This window comes from Myxocyprinus asiaticus, chromosome 10 (genome assembly GCF_019703515.2).
Source record: "Myxocyprinus asiaticus isolate MX2 ecotype Aquarium Trade chromosome 10, UBuf_Myxa_2, whole genome shotgun sequence".
Lineage (NCBI taxonomy): Eukaryota > Metazoa > Chordata > Actinopteri > Cypriniformes > Catostomidae > Myxocyprinus > Myxocyprinus asiaticus.
The window spans coordinates 50,597,243-50,615,309 of NC_059353.1; the positions used below are offsets into that span (position 1 = coordinate 50,597,243).

General features: G+C 35.0%; 1 protein-coding gene across 1 annotated transcript in view; it reads left to right on the plus strand.

Annotated features, from left to right (window-relative positions):
* Positions 1 to 3,232: 3,232 nt before the first annotated feature.
* LOC127446989 (epidermal growth factor-like protein 6) overlaps positions 3,233 to 18,067 on the plus strand; it is a 37,537-nt gene continuing 22,702 nt past the window's right edge. Inside the window, exons 1-7 of the mRNA XM_051708409.1 lie at positions 3,233 to 3,527; positions 9,597 to 9,709; positions 10,021 to 10,113; positions 10,242 to 10,361; positions 13,439 to 13,558; positions 15,734 to 15,868; positions 16,049 to 16,171. Coding sequence (XP_051564369.1) covers positions 3,457 to 3,527; positions 9,597 to 9,709; positions 10,021 to 10,113; positions 10,242 to 10,361; positions 13,439 to 13,558; positions 15,734 to 15,868; positions 16,049 to 16,171 — 775 coding nt within the window. The 5' untranslated portion in view covers positions 3,233 to 3,456. The remainder of the gene's footprint in view (positions 3,528 to 9,596; positions 9,710 to 10,020; positions 10,114 to 10,241; positions 10,362 to 13,438; positions 13,559 to 15,733; positions 15,869 to 16,048; positions 16,172 to 18,067) is intronic.

Genomic DNA, 18,067 nt, shown 5'->3' on the forward strand with positions numbered 1-18,067 from the left:
CGTGAATGAGAGCTTTCATTTGATATATGATTTGTCCATAGGTGCTATGTGAAGGACTTTTATTTTCGTATAAATATTTCTACCCCATTACCTCTAGATTTTATTTATTTATTTTCAGGAAAAAAATCAATTACATTAGAATGGCAATCAGCTCGTCCTCATGTTAGGTTAGGTTAGACAGCACCCACCACAGCAACTTCAGAAATTAGACAGTATGTTTGATTTTGAGGCAATTGATGGCAAAACCCCGGAAGAAACAGTAAAGCAGCTTAAAACATCGACCTGCTATCTTGACACACTCCCCATATCTTTTTTCAAAAATGTGTTTAACTGTCTAGAAACCGATCTCTTAGAGATAGTGAATGCCTCACTCCTTTCAGGCTTGTTTCCGAAGTCTCTGAAAAATGCAGTTGTTGTTAAGGCCCTTCTAAAAAAAGAGCAATCTGGATAACAGCATATTAAACAACTACAAGCCAATTTCAAATCTTCCTTTCATAGGCAAAATCATTGAAAAGTTTGTTTTCAATCAGCTGAACAAATTCTTAAACTCAAATGGCTACTTGGACATTTTGCAGTCTGGTTTTTGACAGCATCACAGCACAGAGGTGGTGCTCATAAAGATCCTTAATGATATTCGGCTAAATACTGATTCAGGCAAAATATCAGTGCTGGTATTATTAGATCTCAGTGCTGCTTTTGACACTGTTGACCACAAAATACTCCTAGACAGATTGGAAAACTGGGTAGGGCTCTCTGGGATGGTCATCTCTAGAAGGGAGGGGTTACTATGTGAACATAGGTAACTATGAATCTGAGTGGACATCCAAGACATGTGGTGTCCTGCAAGGCTCAATTCTTGCACCACTTCTGTTTAACCTGTATATGCTCCCACTAGGCCAAATTATGAAAAAGAACCATATTGCGTACCATAGCTATGCAGACACACCCAGATCTATCTAGCCCTATCGCCAAATGACTACAGCCCCATAGACTCACTGTGCCAGTGCATTGATGAAACAGTTGGATGTGCCGAAATGTCCTTCAGTTAAACAACGACAAGACAGAGGTCATTGTATTTGACAACAAAGGCAAAATTCCCAAGGTGAACACATACCTTGACTCCAAGGGCCTAAAGACAAAAAATCAAGTAAGGAATCTTGGTGTCATTATGAAGTCAGACCTTAGTTTCAGTAGTCACATCAAAACTAAATCAGCCTACTATCAACTAAAAAATATAGCCAGAATTAGATGTTTTGTGTCCAGTCAAGACTTAGACAAACTTGTTCATGCATTCATCACCAGTAGGGTGAACTACTGCAATGGACTTCTTACCAGCATTCCCAAAAAGACCATTAGACACCTGCAGCTCATTCAGAATGCTGCTGCCAGGATTCTCACCTGAACCAAAAAAATCTGAGCAAAATACTCCAGTCCTCAGGTCTTTACACTGGCTTCCAGTTACATTTAGAATTGATTTTAAAGTACTATTACTCGTTTATAAATCACTCAATGGACTAGGACCTAAATACATTTCAGATATGCTTGTTGAATATAAACCTAACAGACCTCTCAGATCATTAGGATCTGTAATTAGACATACAGAGGGTTCACTCAAAACAAGGTGAGACAGCGTTTAGCTATTATGCCACCCGCAGCTGGAACCAGCTTCCAGAAGAGGTCAGATGTGCTCCAACAGTAGCCACATTCAAATCAAGACTATAAAATGCATCTGTTTAACTGTGCATTTACTGACTAATCACTGTGCTGCACCTATTGATTGCTTTCATTCAATTTAATTATTCTATTTTATTCATAAATTTTTTAACAATTTGGTATTATTTTACTTTTTTATTAATTGTAATTATTTAAACCTTTTTAAATGTATTGTATTACTTTTTATTCTTATTTCTAAGAATTCTAAGATTCTAAGATTTGAAATGATATGCTTGACTTATATTTACGGAGACGTTAACGTTTTAAACGTAAACTTTTTCATGATACCATAGAGTTTAAGAGAAGTAGAATTAAGTATAAATAAATTGCTGCTGTTAGTGTAGTTTTAATAATATATTTCAGTATGAATTAGCAGTAAACATGTCTTAATACAAACAACAAACTGTACGGACAATACCTTTAATAATTTGCTTTTAATTTTATATCTTTCATTATGTCATAATTTACCTTTTTAATTTTACGGAAGAGCATTTCCCAGAATGCTTTAATTTAGCCCGAATTATTGAAAATGGAGCCAAGCATCAATATACAGTATAATCAATATAATAATTTTTAATGTCAAGATTAATTTTATTAAACATATCTATACAGCTAACTACAATTAAACACATTTTTAAGACTATTTCTAAGATTTACACATTACAATTTCACAACAAATTTCCTTTTTATTAAGTATGTAAATATAAATATATAACTAAGTTAAGTTTTATTCATTTTGTTAATGATTACACAATTCAATTTGATGGAAATTTGTTGTGAAATTGAAATGCGTATATCTTATAGATAGACTTATAAATAAAAGATGTTGAATTTCTTTAAAATGCAATTCAAGTCAAATTCAAACATACTGTATAATTTGAAAAAGAGCCAGTTCTTAAATTCTAAATTTCCCCCAAACCTATTTTTTATTTTTGTATTTTATTTTTCACCCTGTGAAGTGAGATGTAAGGCATGATGCCATCAATCAAGATGTCATGGATTAAGTTTCAGAGAGAAGAAGCCTTAGAAACCCACACAAAAGCACTTCCTCCCTTCAGTCACTCAACTCAGTGACATCTGGGTTTTCAGCAGAGAGAGAGAGAGAGAGACACAGTGAGACACAGAGAGAGAGAGAGAGAGAGACAGTGAGAGTGAGAGAGAGAGAGAGACACAGAGAGAGAGAGAGACAGTGAGAGAGAGAGAGACAGAGAGAGAGAGAGAGAAAGAAAGAGAGAGAGACAGAGAGAGAGAGAAAGAGAGACACAGAGAGAGAGAGAGAGAGAAAGAGAGAGACACAGTGAGAGAGAGAGACACAGTGAGACACAGTGAGAGAGAGAGAGAGAGAGAGAGAGAGAGACAGTGAGAGTGAGAGAGAGAGAGAGACACAGAGAGAGAGAGAGACAGTGAGAGAGAGAGAGAGAGAGAGAGAGAGAGACAGAGAGAGAGAGAAAGAGAGACACAGAGAGAGAGAGAGAGAGAGAGAGACAGAGAGAGAGAGAGAGACAGAGAGAGAGAGAGAGAGAGAAAGAAAGAGAGAGAGACAGAGAGAGAGAGAGAGAGAGAGAGAGAGAGAGAGAGAGAGAGAGAAAGAGAGACACAGAGAGAGAGAGAGAGAGAGAGAGAGAGAGAGAGGCAGACTCCTTAGAGTTTAGTTGAGACTTTTAACAAAACACTTGTAGGAATTAAACTACAAAGAGAAGAACAACAGAGTCAGAGATCCCAAACTGGGATTGTTTCTCAAACATGAAATATTTCACTTGGATTTGTTTTCTCCCATTCCTGTCATACTTTTCATTTAGGATGGCAGATTGCAGGTAAGTGAACTTTTCCTAGTAAAACGTAAACACTTTTGCATTTCTATCTTTCATGTAGCACCCCAGAGCAAAGTTTATAGCTCATATAAAGACTTTAAATGTTTGAGTTCATACTGAGATCTCTAAGCTTTGGATTCTTGGCAAATCTGAGCACAGTTTGAGACATTGTTGAGATCAATGAAACCCTCAGTTTGCTAGTTTCAGCTAGATAGACCAAGAATAAAATATCATAAAATATATCAAATGCAAACCAAAAACAGAGGGCATTTTTTTGCCAGCACATTTGAAATATTTGTGGCATTTGTATTCACTTTGATTGCATTTTTGTCCCGTGCCCTGGTTAATTTCTGGGTCATGGGATTTACAGTACATAGTGAGTTGTTGTTGTGGTGGTGTTGTGTTCGCACTTTAAAGCTGTCTGTGGTGATCTGCTAATTTTGGCAAACTGTTAATGTGCAGAGCCACCTGTTCACACTAAATGAGTGGCTCCCATTTACCTCTTATGAAGTGTCCTTTAGGAAAGTGTTTATTTACGTCGGTTCACAGATTCCCTCAGTCTCTCTGGAGCCCATTCCAAATTTAGGTGCCAACATGAGAAGACATCTGGAGCATTGAATTAGGAACCAGGATAGAGAGAGGATGTTGGTAAAACATTCAGTTTTCTGTGTTATATTGATGTATTTCCTTTTGAAACAGGAAGTTGGGGCAAGACAACATATATATATACAAACACCTTCCCCTCAAGAATGTTCATTTTTAACATGAAGAAAACTTTTACCTGCAATACATCTAATTTGTGATCATATTTTAAATGGACAATTGTGCAGAAAAAAATCACAGATAGTGTTAACAGGCCCGACAGGAATTTTTCACTAGCTAGTTGGTCGAAAGTTTTGCTGCTGCAATCGGTCTGTGCTTACTGAAATTTAAATCAGTGCCCCCAGTGGCCAAAGCTGGAAGTGTTACGAATGAATGGGCACGTGTTAGCTCAAGTTTCTGCCTGAAATGTCCACAGAGTGGTGCCAAAAATGAGTTATAAATTATGTAAAACAGTCAATAGGAATGCTTATTTTAATTACCAATAACCCCAATCCTTAACCTAACCTTCAGTGTAGTAAAAATGTCATTTTAGAGTAAAAATGCAACCTATGAATCGCGCTCACCATTGTTTATCTGAACGCGATCATGTCGATGGGATCAGAATCCGTGCCTCAGAGGCTGTTTGCACAATGCGCCATTAGTCACGCCCACCGGCTCCGGAACGAGTTTTGAAGAGTGTGGGGGGTGGGGCGAGGGGGGTAGCAATCTGGGCTTGTTGTGACGTCATCACAACAACATTCCACAGTCAATATGGCCAATTTAGACCAGACCAGCTTCCAAGATTGTCAAAATCACGGTGACTGACTAGTTATTTCCATAGTTCAAATGTTGACGCAATCTAACTAAAGAGATTGAAATCTGCTTCCACTCCACCGGCGCAGAGAGAGAGAGACTGGCTATACACCATTATATTCACAGTTCACACATACCTTTGACGAGGACGCTGTCTTCAGTTTCGGATACTTCTGGAACACTGTTGGTTCAACTGCGTGTTCTTGTGTATCAGTCCCTCTTTTTTATGTGTCTTAAATCATTTGACATTCTTTTATTGTTTGTGTCTGCATTCAACAACATCACACAAGCACAATATGCCCTGTGTTTTATAATGCATATTGCTTTCGACATTGTGTGTCTTGAAGAGGTAAGGGTTAACGTTATTTCCTCATCCGCAATAATAGGATACAATGCCTGATTTAAACCTGTTCTACTGACAAATCTCAAAGACAAATCTCATCCAGGTCCAGTTTTCAGTCTTCTCTAATACACAACCCCAGCTCGAGAGAACTGAACTAGCTCACGTTCCATGATCTGCTGTAGAGATGTCCAAGGTTTAATTATAGCTGAAATGTGGTCAAGGCAAATTTGGCACATCCTGTTAGAGGCATCTGTCAAACACTTCAAGAACGTATCATATATACAGAGGAGATGCTAGAGGTTCCTACATCCTGTCTGCTCAAATCTACACTGGATTAAGAACTTGTCTTCTGGATTGTTTCTCTGGTTTAGCGGTGTTTACAGCTTATAAGCAGCCGGCTTCACACATTCACTTAGAAGTGCACAGTACATGCAGACTGTTATTTGTTTATCTAAATTGCAGCCTTTTGCAAGACAAATCACGATTTTAATTCAATAAATTGTGCATTCAGACATTCATCTTTATCCCATATATGTCAAATTCCATAAGATGTTTTATGAATTCAACTTTTATGACTGTATTCCACGATTCTGCATTGCGGAAAGCATATGGTCCTACGTTAGCTGTCACAGGTCATGTTAAAAGATGTTTACCTTCATATCATCACTCGCCATGATGTAACTTTAACCTGTAAAACAACCTTGTATGTTCTGACAGCCTAACATGTCCCGTGGGGTGTCGTCTAGGGCAGGGTTTCTCAACCACTGGGTTACAACCCAAAATTGGGTCACGAGATCTTTCTCTGACGTTAAATATTATCTGTCCAGTCACAATAATCCATCAATGCTACGACTCGTTTTTCTTTACGTTGTACTAGCTCCATGCATTACCGTGCTAGTCTGAATGTAATCCAATCTCTGGACATCATCATTTCAGAGTGGCAGTCCCAAGTAGGGTTGCCAACCGTCCTGTAAAATACGGGACTGTCCCGTATTTAAAGATAAAATGATGTGTCCTGTATCAGATCAATACGGGATACAATTTGTCCCATATTTAAACTGGTCCGATCGCATCACCGCAAAATCATTTAAGATCATTAAATTAAACTTGATATTTGTTGGGAATTGTGCCTACGATGGGTAAGGGACCGTCTGAAAAGTCCTCACATTGTGCTAAAACGTGCTAAGGTTGTGGTAAGGGACTGTCTGAAAACTTCAGCAGCAGCACCAAAGCTACAAATATTGGGCTATAGATATTAGGCTGATATATCATATATAAACAGAACTACATTAATTAAGTACCTATTCATTTATTCTGCCAACAAAATTAAACCAAAAATATTTCTAAATTCAAATTACACTTCAAACAAAATGAAAATATAATCAAAATAACAAAGTGGTCAAAAAAATCCTATATAACCACATCTCCAAATACAATCATTTTGCACTCTCCAACTACTTCCAGCGGCCTCTTTTGCAGTGACGTGGAAAAATACCAATACAAATGAGATCATTTATACAATTAAATATGAACACTGAAAAATAAATCATGACCTATAGATAGTTTAACACAAATCATAAAACGGCTACAACATTGATCATCATGGAGTTTTGAACTTGATTATCACCTGCTGGTGGAATCTCCAAACTACAAATGCAGGAACTGAGTTTAGACTTTGCGTTAAAAACAGACATGGTTCTGAAACGTCTAAGTGCAATGATGTATTTCTCAGGTGATTAGCAAATTGCACTTTGCACCACTTCATTAACCTGCAATACACCAACAGATTATTGTTCACCAGAAAAATATATTGGTCAGCCATACAGACTTTTCTGATAAAGCTGGTTGACCAAGGGAGACTTGCTGGTCATTTTTGACCCGGTTGAGGTAAATCAGAATTTTTAAATACTACATAGTTTTTCAAATGGGACTGCATCTTGTTTACAAACATGCACACTCACACAGAACTGACAAAACAGATATAAGAAACATAACCAATAAACTATATCAAAGTTCAAGCACACATAGTCTGAATAAGGGTTGAAGGAAGAAAAGTCAAAATTTTACTCTTTTGCTCTCAACAGACTGGTCTGATAATGGATCAGCTTGCAGCATAATCACACATTAACATTGAGCAGTTAATGCAATAAACAGAATGAATTTTGTCTAAAAACATTGTATACTAGTATAGGAGTTGTGTTGTATAGTTGTTTTGATGTTGTCTGGTTGAAAACAAAATTATTTGGTTGAGTAGATGATGGCTCAGTGGGTAGCACTGTCACCTCACAGTAAGAAGGTCCTGGGTTTGAGTCCTGGCTTAACTGGGTCTTTCTGTGTGGAGTTTGCCTGTGTTTGTGTGGGTTTCCTCCATGTGTGCTGGTTTCCCCCACAAGTCCAGTGTGAGTGAGAGTCTCCCAACTACTGGGGGTTGTGTCAGGAAGGGCATCTGGTGGAAAATCTGTGCCAAGTCAAATATGCAGATCATGGATGTCTGCTGTGGTGATGAAGCAGCTGAAAGAAAAAGAGAATTACTAGAAATTCTTGCTTTAAATATTTATATACATTTAATGCAATGTTATATTCAAATGAAAGTTCATATAAACCTTGATAAAATAAAAAATAAATATATTTTTTTTTTTTCAGTTAACATGCCAAAAATATCAATCTTTTTGCATGTATGAACAGTTAAGAAGTTAACAATGAGCTACAATATGGTTTTTGATAAAAACAACTGGATTATGAATGCAAAAGGTGTATTCAGATTTTGAACAATAGGAGGGTTAAGAAGCCAGTACACCAACATCCCATTCTCTGGACCAGCTTCCAAAACACAAAATATACTGACCAGCAATGCAGTGTAACAGGTTAAACTCGCCTCTAAACATCACATAAAAATATGATTGGTCTCTTCATATGTCAACCAGACTTTCCTTCCTGTCTAAGTGGGAAATTCTTGGCCAAAATAAGCTGCAAAATGGACCGATAATTGGATTGGAATTTCAGAATACATTTTTTAAGTAAGGCCTGGGTAGCTCGGCGAGTATTGACGCTGACTATCACACCTGGAGTCGCGAGTTCAAATCCAGGGTGTGCTGTGTGACTCCAGCCAGGTCTCCTAAGCAACCAAATTGGCCCGGTTGCTAGGGAGGGTAGAGTCACATGGGGTAACCTCCTTGTGGTTGCTATAATGTGGTTCTCACTCTCGGTGGAGTGCGTGGTGAGTTGTGCGTGGATGTCGCGGAGAATAGCTATGTCACGCTATGTCTCCACGGTAACATGCTCAACAAGCCATGTGATAAGATGCGCGAATTGACGGTCTCAGACGTGGAGGCAACTGAGATTCATCCTCCGCCACCCGGATTGAGGCGAGTCACTACACCACCATGACAACTTAGAGCACATTGGGTATTGGGCATTCCAAATTGGGGAGCAAATCCAAAAAACTAAAATAAAATAACCCTTCTCCAGGATTGGGAGAGTTACTTTTGAAATGTAATCCACTACAGATTACAGAATACATGCTGTAAAATGTAATTTGTAATGTATTCCGTTAGATTACTCAAGGTCAGTAATGTAATCTAAATACTTTGGATTACTTCTTCAGCACTGGTAGATTGTTTCACTTGTTTTGACTATAAAAACTCAGTACAGTAAGACAAAATACACATGTTAAAAATACATTCTCTGAAAAACATAAATATCTTATGCAGTGTTGTTTCTAAAACAAGATCAATCAAACTGATCGCCCTGATTTTTAGATATTTTTACAGGAAAACAATACAAAAATTATTATCAAGAATAAGATTTTTGCCCTAATATTAAAGATCTTACTAGAAAAAAAGAAATTATGATCCAACGTTATGATCATATCTGGTAACATGTGCATGTAAAATGGCTAGAAATATCATTTTATCTTAGCGTAAAGCTGACAATTTACACAAGGTTTATTTCTATTTCTTCAGCTCCAAACTTACTTCAAACTTACTTCTCTGTCTGCTCGTATGAATGTAACACATCATAAGAAAGTGTTTCACCGCTGTTCAAATGCACTTTGGATCACATCATTTATATGTATAAATGTTTTCCATCTGAAAGGACTAAATATTAAATGAAACAAATGACAATAAAATGCAAAGTAATCTCTTCAGTAATCAAAATACTTTTTGAATGTAACTGTATTCTGATTACCAATGATTTCAATTGTAACTGTAGTGGAATACAGTTACTTATATTTTGTATTTTAAATACGTAATCCTGTTACATGTATCCCGTTACTCCCCAACACTGCTCTTCTTGCATCTGTGTATAAAACTGACCTCTTCCTGCTTTTTCAGTAACAGACAAAGTAGACAAATCCCAGCTCGGAGTTTAGCAGGTGTATGTCGTTATGGCAGCCGACTGGAGTGTTGCTACGGCTGGAAGAAAAACAGTAAAGGTCATTGCGAAGGTAAATGAGTAGAAATGTTGTACAAGAACAGTTTCGACAAGAATCAAAGCTTTCATGTGATTGAGAATATTTCATTTGAGTTGAGCTAGTCTTGTACTTCAAAACATGGAAACACTGGGCCAATTTTCCATCCACAAACTAATGTGTTATCTTTATTTTTTCTGCTGTGGAATGGTGCTCTTAAGCCATACAAAACTATCTTGGAGACACAGAAGCTGGTTTCCAGACATGGATGGTTTTGTGGTGTCTGTGAACAAACTTGACCTTCCTTTCCTTTACTAATATATCTCTACCGTTGAATGTTTTACCAGCTCAGTGCGACTTGGGATGCAAACATGGTGAGTGTGTCGGCCCAAACAAATGCAAGTGCTTCCCTGGATACACCGGAAAGACTTGTAGTCAAGGTTCGTGAGATTATTAATCATTGGAGTCATTTGATGTCGTATACAATACTCACTTTATATTGCAGAAATAAGAAGAGAATGATGGTAGTATGTTATTATTATAAAACATTGAGTGTTGTTCTTTTCAGATCTGAATGAGTGTGGCCTGAAGCCTCGACCCTGTGAACATCGATGCATGAACACGTTTGGCAGCTATATGTGCTACTGTTTAAACGGATACATGCTAATGCCTGACGGATCCTGTAGAAGTGAGTACTTCTGTTTGAATGTTTAACCCCTCCTTGGTCTTAATGATCAAGTCCCTACATTGTCCTTAAGGGTCAAATTGACCCTTTTTTCATGTTCAATTTCAAAAGCTTGTAATAAAGGCTCTGTTTGCTCGTTCGTCTAGAACACTAGAAAAAAGAACTTATTCTCCATCACCTTCTGTCACAACATACAGATTTGAAAGGCAGGGGACGACTCAATGCAGCTTAAAAAATCTTGTTAAAAAAAACTTTGTGATGAGGAGGAGGGCGTGGCCGGGCCGTGATCGAGCACAGCCGGCGCTGAATCAGCTGATCAGCGGGAGAGCGAGAAAAGGGGTGGCCGGAGGCACCGGTTCAAGAGAAAGAGACAAACTTGTTTGCTGGCTCCTGGACGTGCTGTCACCCGGTCCTCAACCGCTCCTTCACCCTCTGGCGGACACCAGCTCGCGCCTCCCCTGGCGGATGGCAGCGAGTCCTCCGGTCCCTGGTGGACGGAACCGCTCCTCCCCTTCTCGGCAGATGGCCACGGTTCCTCCGGCTCACGTCGGCCGGCAGGGACCCCTCCATCTCCAGGCAGACAGCCATGGCTGCTCCCCTGGTGGATGGCTGCGGCGAGGACTCCGTGACAGTGCATCCCTCCTCCCTCCTGGGTTTCGGCACCATTGGAACAGTTAAAGGTCGGGCAAGGAGGAGGCGGGAACCGGTTGAACAATCAACATAAATTTTTAAAGCATAAATGAACTTAAACAAACATAAACAGACACACATGCAATGCGGCCGCATGCATCTCTATCTAACTGGCGCTTCTGGCTTGTCTTTATCCCCCTCCCGGCTGATTAGCCTGATTCAGGGCAAGCCATATGTCCTCACAGCCTGGCCCCGCCCTCCTCCTCGTCACAAATGTCAAAAGTTTGTAATAAAGGCTCTGTATGCTCGATCTCCCTAGTTTTAGTCTTAGATCATTCCACTAGATGGCAGCAAACACTAGAAAAATATTTTTTTCCTATCACTTTCTATCACAACATGCAGATCTTAAAAGCGGGGACACCCCAATGTGGTTTGTGACTCCGTCCATAGACATCCAGTCTTTTTTGGGAAGCCCCGCCCTTTCCCCATGTTTTGGAATACCTCGGCCTCTGAATGGACTACAATTGTGATCTTTGTGTCATTGGAAAGCTAAGAACCTCAGGTTTGCAATGATTTTATCATCAGTAGTCAAGAACATATTCAAACAATGATTTGTTTATAATACTTTTTTTTTTTTTTTGCTGAACTGCATGTTTTTCTGGACATTTGAGACATAACAGTGGATTATTTACCCAGACAAGCTAAATGACTAGAAATAAAATAGACTCATTTTGTAGAAAACAACCTAAGGTAAGAGCCGATATGTTCGTGGCTATTTGGGGCTTGCAGAAGCAGTGATCGGAGCAGACTTTTTTTTAATAACTTTTTTTATTCACAATTTCACTTTCAAACTCTTTTGATGGTTATTTGAACAAAATAATCCAATAACTAATAACTTTAATTTGCATTTATTCTTCTGTTTTTAGAGGTTTTATTTGTATATTATATCTCATTTGAACATGTCAAACATTTATTAAACATACAATGAACACTGAATTAACAGTAAAATAACTAATGAATATATATATATATATATATATATATATATATATATATATATATATATATATATAAAGAAATGTTTTGTTTGCATTTGTATCTGTTGTCAGTGAGTGTTTGTGAGTGTCTGTGTGTATGTACTTGTGTTGTGTGTTGTGTGTGTGTGTGTGTGTGTGTGTGTGTGTGTGTGAAATTATGAGAATGAGTGTTCTTATAATAACATTTTGACCTTTTCTACAATTTTATGTTGAGTATTCTCAAAAAATACTGGATGTCTATGGGTGCAGTTGGGGCTCCTCCTGCCTTTCAGATCTGTATATTGTGATAGAAGGTGACAGAGAAAAAAAATATTTTTTCTAGTGTTAGCTGGCACCTAGACAAACGATTTAAGACCAAAAGTAGAGATGTAGAGCAAACAGAGCCTTTATTACAAGCTTTTGAAATTGAACATAAAAAAGGGTCAATCTGACCCTTAAGGACAATGTAGGGACTTTTATTTTGTTTTTTGTAGCTTTGCGTTTAAATGCATGCAATTTAAAAAAATGACATTTCAATGTTCAGATCACCTCTGTGGAGGATGTCATGAAGTGTCAGGCCGAAAACCTAAAGTTAAGTTGATGGAAATCAGTGTTAAAATTTCAAAAGGGTCAAACTGACCCATAAGACCAAGGAAGGGTTAAAGGGCTAGTTCAAACTAACATGACCATTCTCTCATTATTTACTCACCCTCATGTTGTTCCAATATCGTTGCTGTTATGTTTTCGGTGAAACATGAAGCAAGAAATTTTGTAGAAACTTAATTACATACAGTTCATAGTAACCATGTCTGTCAAGTTCCAAAAGACACCATAAAAGTGTCTTAAAAGTAGTCCATACAACTTGTGCACTATATCCCAAGTCTTCTGAAGCCATACGATAGCCTTGTGAGAGAATCAAGCTCAAATTTAAGTTGTTATTCACTTAAAATCTTTCCCATCTACATTAAAAAAGTACACATTGCACAAGATTCGATGTCACTGAGGACAACTGCCATTGGTTCTCACATGTGTTGTAACAAAACATAATGTGCCAGTGCAAATATGTGAAATGGAGAGTGAGATTTAAAAGCTATCAGTGATTAACGACTAACATTTCAGTATTTTCCACACACAGAGCTGTCCTGTGACTTCAGAAGACTCATAATATAGCGCACTAGTCGTATGGACTACTTTTATGGTGCTATGTGTATTTTTTGGAGTGTGTTTTTTATGTATGTGCTCACTATGAACTGTTGTTGTATGGAAAAAAAAGCTGCAACATTTCTGTTTTTGTGTTTCACAGAAAAATAACAGCAAACGAGTTTGGAACAACATGAGGCGAATTGTATTTTTTGGTGAACTGTTCCTTTAATATGTTGTTCTGTGGCTACCCCTTCAAAATGACAAATGTGTTTTGTTGATGTTTTTACGCAGACTCGAGGACATGTTCTTTGGCTCATTGTCAGTACGGCTGTGAGGAGGTAGAAGGAGAAATTTGCTGTCTCTGTCCTTCTGCTGGTCTTCAGCTGGGACCTGATAAAAAGACCTGTGTCGGTGAGAACAACAAAACAACACCATCACCTGCTATAGCAACCGGACCTTCACTGATGTAAATTATTGGAACGCTCAATGCAATATAGTTTATAATGCATTCACTAATGCATATGAGCTTAAAATGTGTAAATCTTAAAATATTTTTTTGAGTGCATATACAACTTTTAATCATAAAAATGTTTTAGCATATGTTGAAATCAACATAAACCAATATTAACAAGTGCTTTGAAAATAGTTTTCACTGTTCGTTCATTTTAGTATATAATGCATTCACTATTGTAAACACTCAAATAAATATTTTAGTCTATTTTTAGGATTTCAGTTTCATTAAAAAATTCCATCAAACTGAATTGTGTTGTTTAAAAAGAAAAAAAAATTAAAATAAAATGTTTAGGTTATTTTTTATTTATTTATTTATTTAGATTTATTTTTAATCAATTCAGTTTGATGGAATTTTGTTATGAAAATGAAATGTGTAAATCTTAAAATGATTTTTTTAGTGCATATAAAATGTTTAATTATTCAAATGTATTAGCATATGTTGATATCAACATTAACCAAGATTAATAAGTGCTGTAAAATTACTGTTAATTGTAAGTTCATGGTAAATGTAGTTAAAGGATACAACTTTACTGTAAAGCATTATAGAAATCTCTTTAGTGAATATAAAAAATTATTTGTAATATTATCGTACTGTTAATGCAAACGGCTGGAAAAGTAATATAAATAAATACTGTTAAAACCTAAAATCATGGGAAAATCTTAGGAATTTCTGTAACACTTTATAACCAGGTTCAGTTTTTTGGCATTAGTAAATGCATTAGCTATCATGAACTAACAATGAACTGTATTTTTTTACAGCATTTAAGAATTTTGGTTCATGTTAGTTTATAAATATAGAGCAGGTCATTGTTAGTTCATGTTAGTTTATAATGCATTCATTAATATTAACACACTAAACATATAAAATAAACTATTTTTAAGATTTACACATTTCAATTTCATTACAAAATTCCATTACATTTTATTGTGTAATTTTTGACAAAATGTTATTAATAAAACTTAAAATATGTATTTAATTATTTATTATTATTTATTTTGTTAAAGATTACTCAATTCAACTTAATGGAAGTTTAATAATGGAAGTTAATGAAACTGAAATGTGTAAATCTTAAAATAATGCACATATACAACTTTTAATCAAATAGCTTTCACTGTTAGTTCATTCGAGCAACTTTTTAGCACATTTTTGAAAAAAATGCATTTGATATGCAGTTGGATATATATTTAGATATTATCAAACTATTATTTGTCAATGTGTAGCATTTTAAATTGATTTGAAGTGTCAGTTTTTGCAGTTTATGTCATTATGTGTGCAATCAAACCTGACCATGGTGTTACAAAGCGAAGACACAGAATAAACATTTTTCTACCAATAATTTATTTCTAACATAGAAATTAAATAACTCAGTACACTAAAAATAAAATATAGCCTATTTTTAAGATTTAATAATTAAATAACTCAGTACACTAAAAATAAAAAATAGCCTATTTTTAAGATTTACACATTTCAATTTCATTACAAAATTCCATAAAATTGTATTGTGTAATTGTGGACAAAACGTTATTAATAAAACTTAAAATATGTATTTAATTATTTATTATTATTTATTTTGTTAAAGATTACTCAATTCAATTTGATGGAAGTTTGTAATGAAACTGAAATGTGTAAATCTTAATATAAAGCACATATACAACTTTTAATCAAATAGTTTTCACTGTTAGTTCATGTTAGTTTATAATGCATTCACTATTGTAAACACACTCAAAAAATATTTTAGTCTATTTTTATCATTTACACATTTCAATTTCATTACAAAATTTCATCAAATTGAATTATGTAATGTTTAACTAAATTAAAAATTAAAATTTTTTTTTTTGAGTGCATATACAACTTTTAATCATAAAATTGTATTAGCATAGGTTGAAATCAACATTACATACTACTCTATTTGAGTGCAATCTCTATAAAAGTATTTTTAAATACCCTCATATATTAATTACAAATGGCTGGAAAAATCATGGAAATTCATTCGTCCAAAAGTGTGTGAACTCTGGAGCAAATGACAACAGACAATAATAATAAACTGTTGTTTCTCTTGTTTTCCCTTTAAGACATTGATGAATGTGCAACTGGCAAAAACCAGTGTCCGTTCAATCGGCAGTGTATCAACACGTTTGGAAGCTACTACTGCAAATGCCAGGGCGGTTATGATCTCAAATATGTAAATGGAAAATACGACTGTGTTGGTAAGAAAGATGCAATGGATATAGGGCCTAATTGTCAGTGGTTTTGTTTGATTAACCACAATTACAGATGTGTTGAATAAATCTAATATGCAATATAAAGATGCTTTTGTCTTGAACATCTCAACTCAATTTGATTGATTCATGCTTTAAATTAATATATATATATATATATATTTTCAGATATAAATGAGTGTGTTGCCAGCACACATAAGTGTTCTCATCATGCTGAGTGCATTAACACACACGGATCCTACAAGTGTAAATGCAAACAGGGTTTCCGTGGCAGTGGATTCGACTGTTCAGGTGAGCGATGACAACATTTCAAACTAGATGCAAATCTGAATGTGACGAATTTGTAACATATGTGCAAAAACATATATTAAAGAGGTTTGCTTTAGGCTGAAACATACACTACAATTTGAAACTGAATTTATGTTTCTCATGATCTTAAAAACCTGTTGATCTAAATCAGGGGCCCAGGGGGACGCAAGGGGGTGCTCGGGGGTCTGCAATAAATTTCAGAGAAAAAAAAAAGTGTGAAAATGTTGATATTATTGTGCATTATTACCGTTTCATTCTGAAATCATGAAATTAATTATTATGATTATTTTATTATATTTAAAGCCATAGTAAGAAATAAGAACAGAAATAAAAATAAATTGTCATATATTAAAATATATATATATATATTAATAAGAAATAAGGGTTGTAATTCAAACTGCTTTGAAACAGTATTTATTGTTTTTGTATACTTCTAAAAATGTATTTAAATAACGCTTTTCACAAATAATATAAATATTTAAAATAAAATATTATTTTGATGAAATTATTTTTTAAATTTAATTTAAAAAAATAAAAATAATAATAATAATATTTCAGCGTTGAAAGTGTTGTTTATCTGGTTTATACATTTAACATTACTCCAGCATAAGAAAGATAAACTGTCAACTTAATAGGAAGTAAATATTTTCCAGATGATATTTTAATAATTTCTTTTGGTTTTAGTAGAAAGAAAATATAAAAGGCAATTTTTTTTTTTTTTTTTTTAAATATCATGTTTACTATTTTTCTCACACAGGGGATCATCAGATTTAGGGACTCCTGATCTAAATGCTTAAATACTTGAAATTATTTTTGTAAACAAAAATAAATTGTGCCTACGTACGAATTCCTTTAAAAAAGCAAAAAACTAAAAATTATAACTAGAACTTCTTTTTTTTGGTCCCTATATTATCCGATTTATATTATTTCACAGATTTGATGACTTCTATTCTTTTTATTTAACTATTATTCTAAAATCTTAAAAAAGTAAAAATAAAAAATGAAGAATGTTCAAACTTTTGACTGGTAGTGTATAAATTATATTTCATATGAATATAAATGACATAAGTTAAAAAAGGGCTTATTTGTGTGAACTTTTGTTTGTAATTTAGTGTTTAAAACTTAACCCTCCTATGGTATTGAAAATGTCTTTTTTTGATGATGATGATGATAATGATACCATTTCTACTTTCATGAAGAACAATACATTTCTTTTGGGATTTTATGCTATTTTGATCTTATTTTTATGTAAATTTCCAAATTATACCATTAATTTACATATATAAATTAGCACATTTTTGAAAAAAATTATTTGATATGCATTTGGATATATATTTAAACATTATCAAACTATTATTTGTCAAAGTTTGCATTTTAAAATAGATTTGAAGTGTCAGTTTTTGCAGTTTATGTCATTATGTTTGCAATCAAACCTGACCATGGTGTTACAAAGAGAAGACACAGAATAAACATATTTCTACCAATAATTTATTTCTAACATAGAAATTAAATAACTAAAAAAGTAAATGCATAATAATGTCAAGAAAATGAACATCAAGAAACAGAAATGAACTGCAAAATTCTGAAAATTCAATTAGAGTATAAAACAGAAGAATCAGAGTAAACATTTTGCAATTTCAAACTTTCTAGAGTAAAAATGTATTTTGCAAACATGTGTGTGTGTGTGTGTGTGTGTGTGTGTGTGTGTGTGTGTGTGTGTGTGTCAGATTGCTGTCATCAGCTGGAAATAACTTGTAATGCCCAAAAGATGGCTGTAGAGCTCCACTTATTGATGCTCTGGTTTTGTGTATGTGTGTGTGTGTGTGTGTGTGTGTGTATTCTGCATTGTGAGTGTGTTATCGTCTCACCCCTTCATTT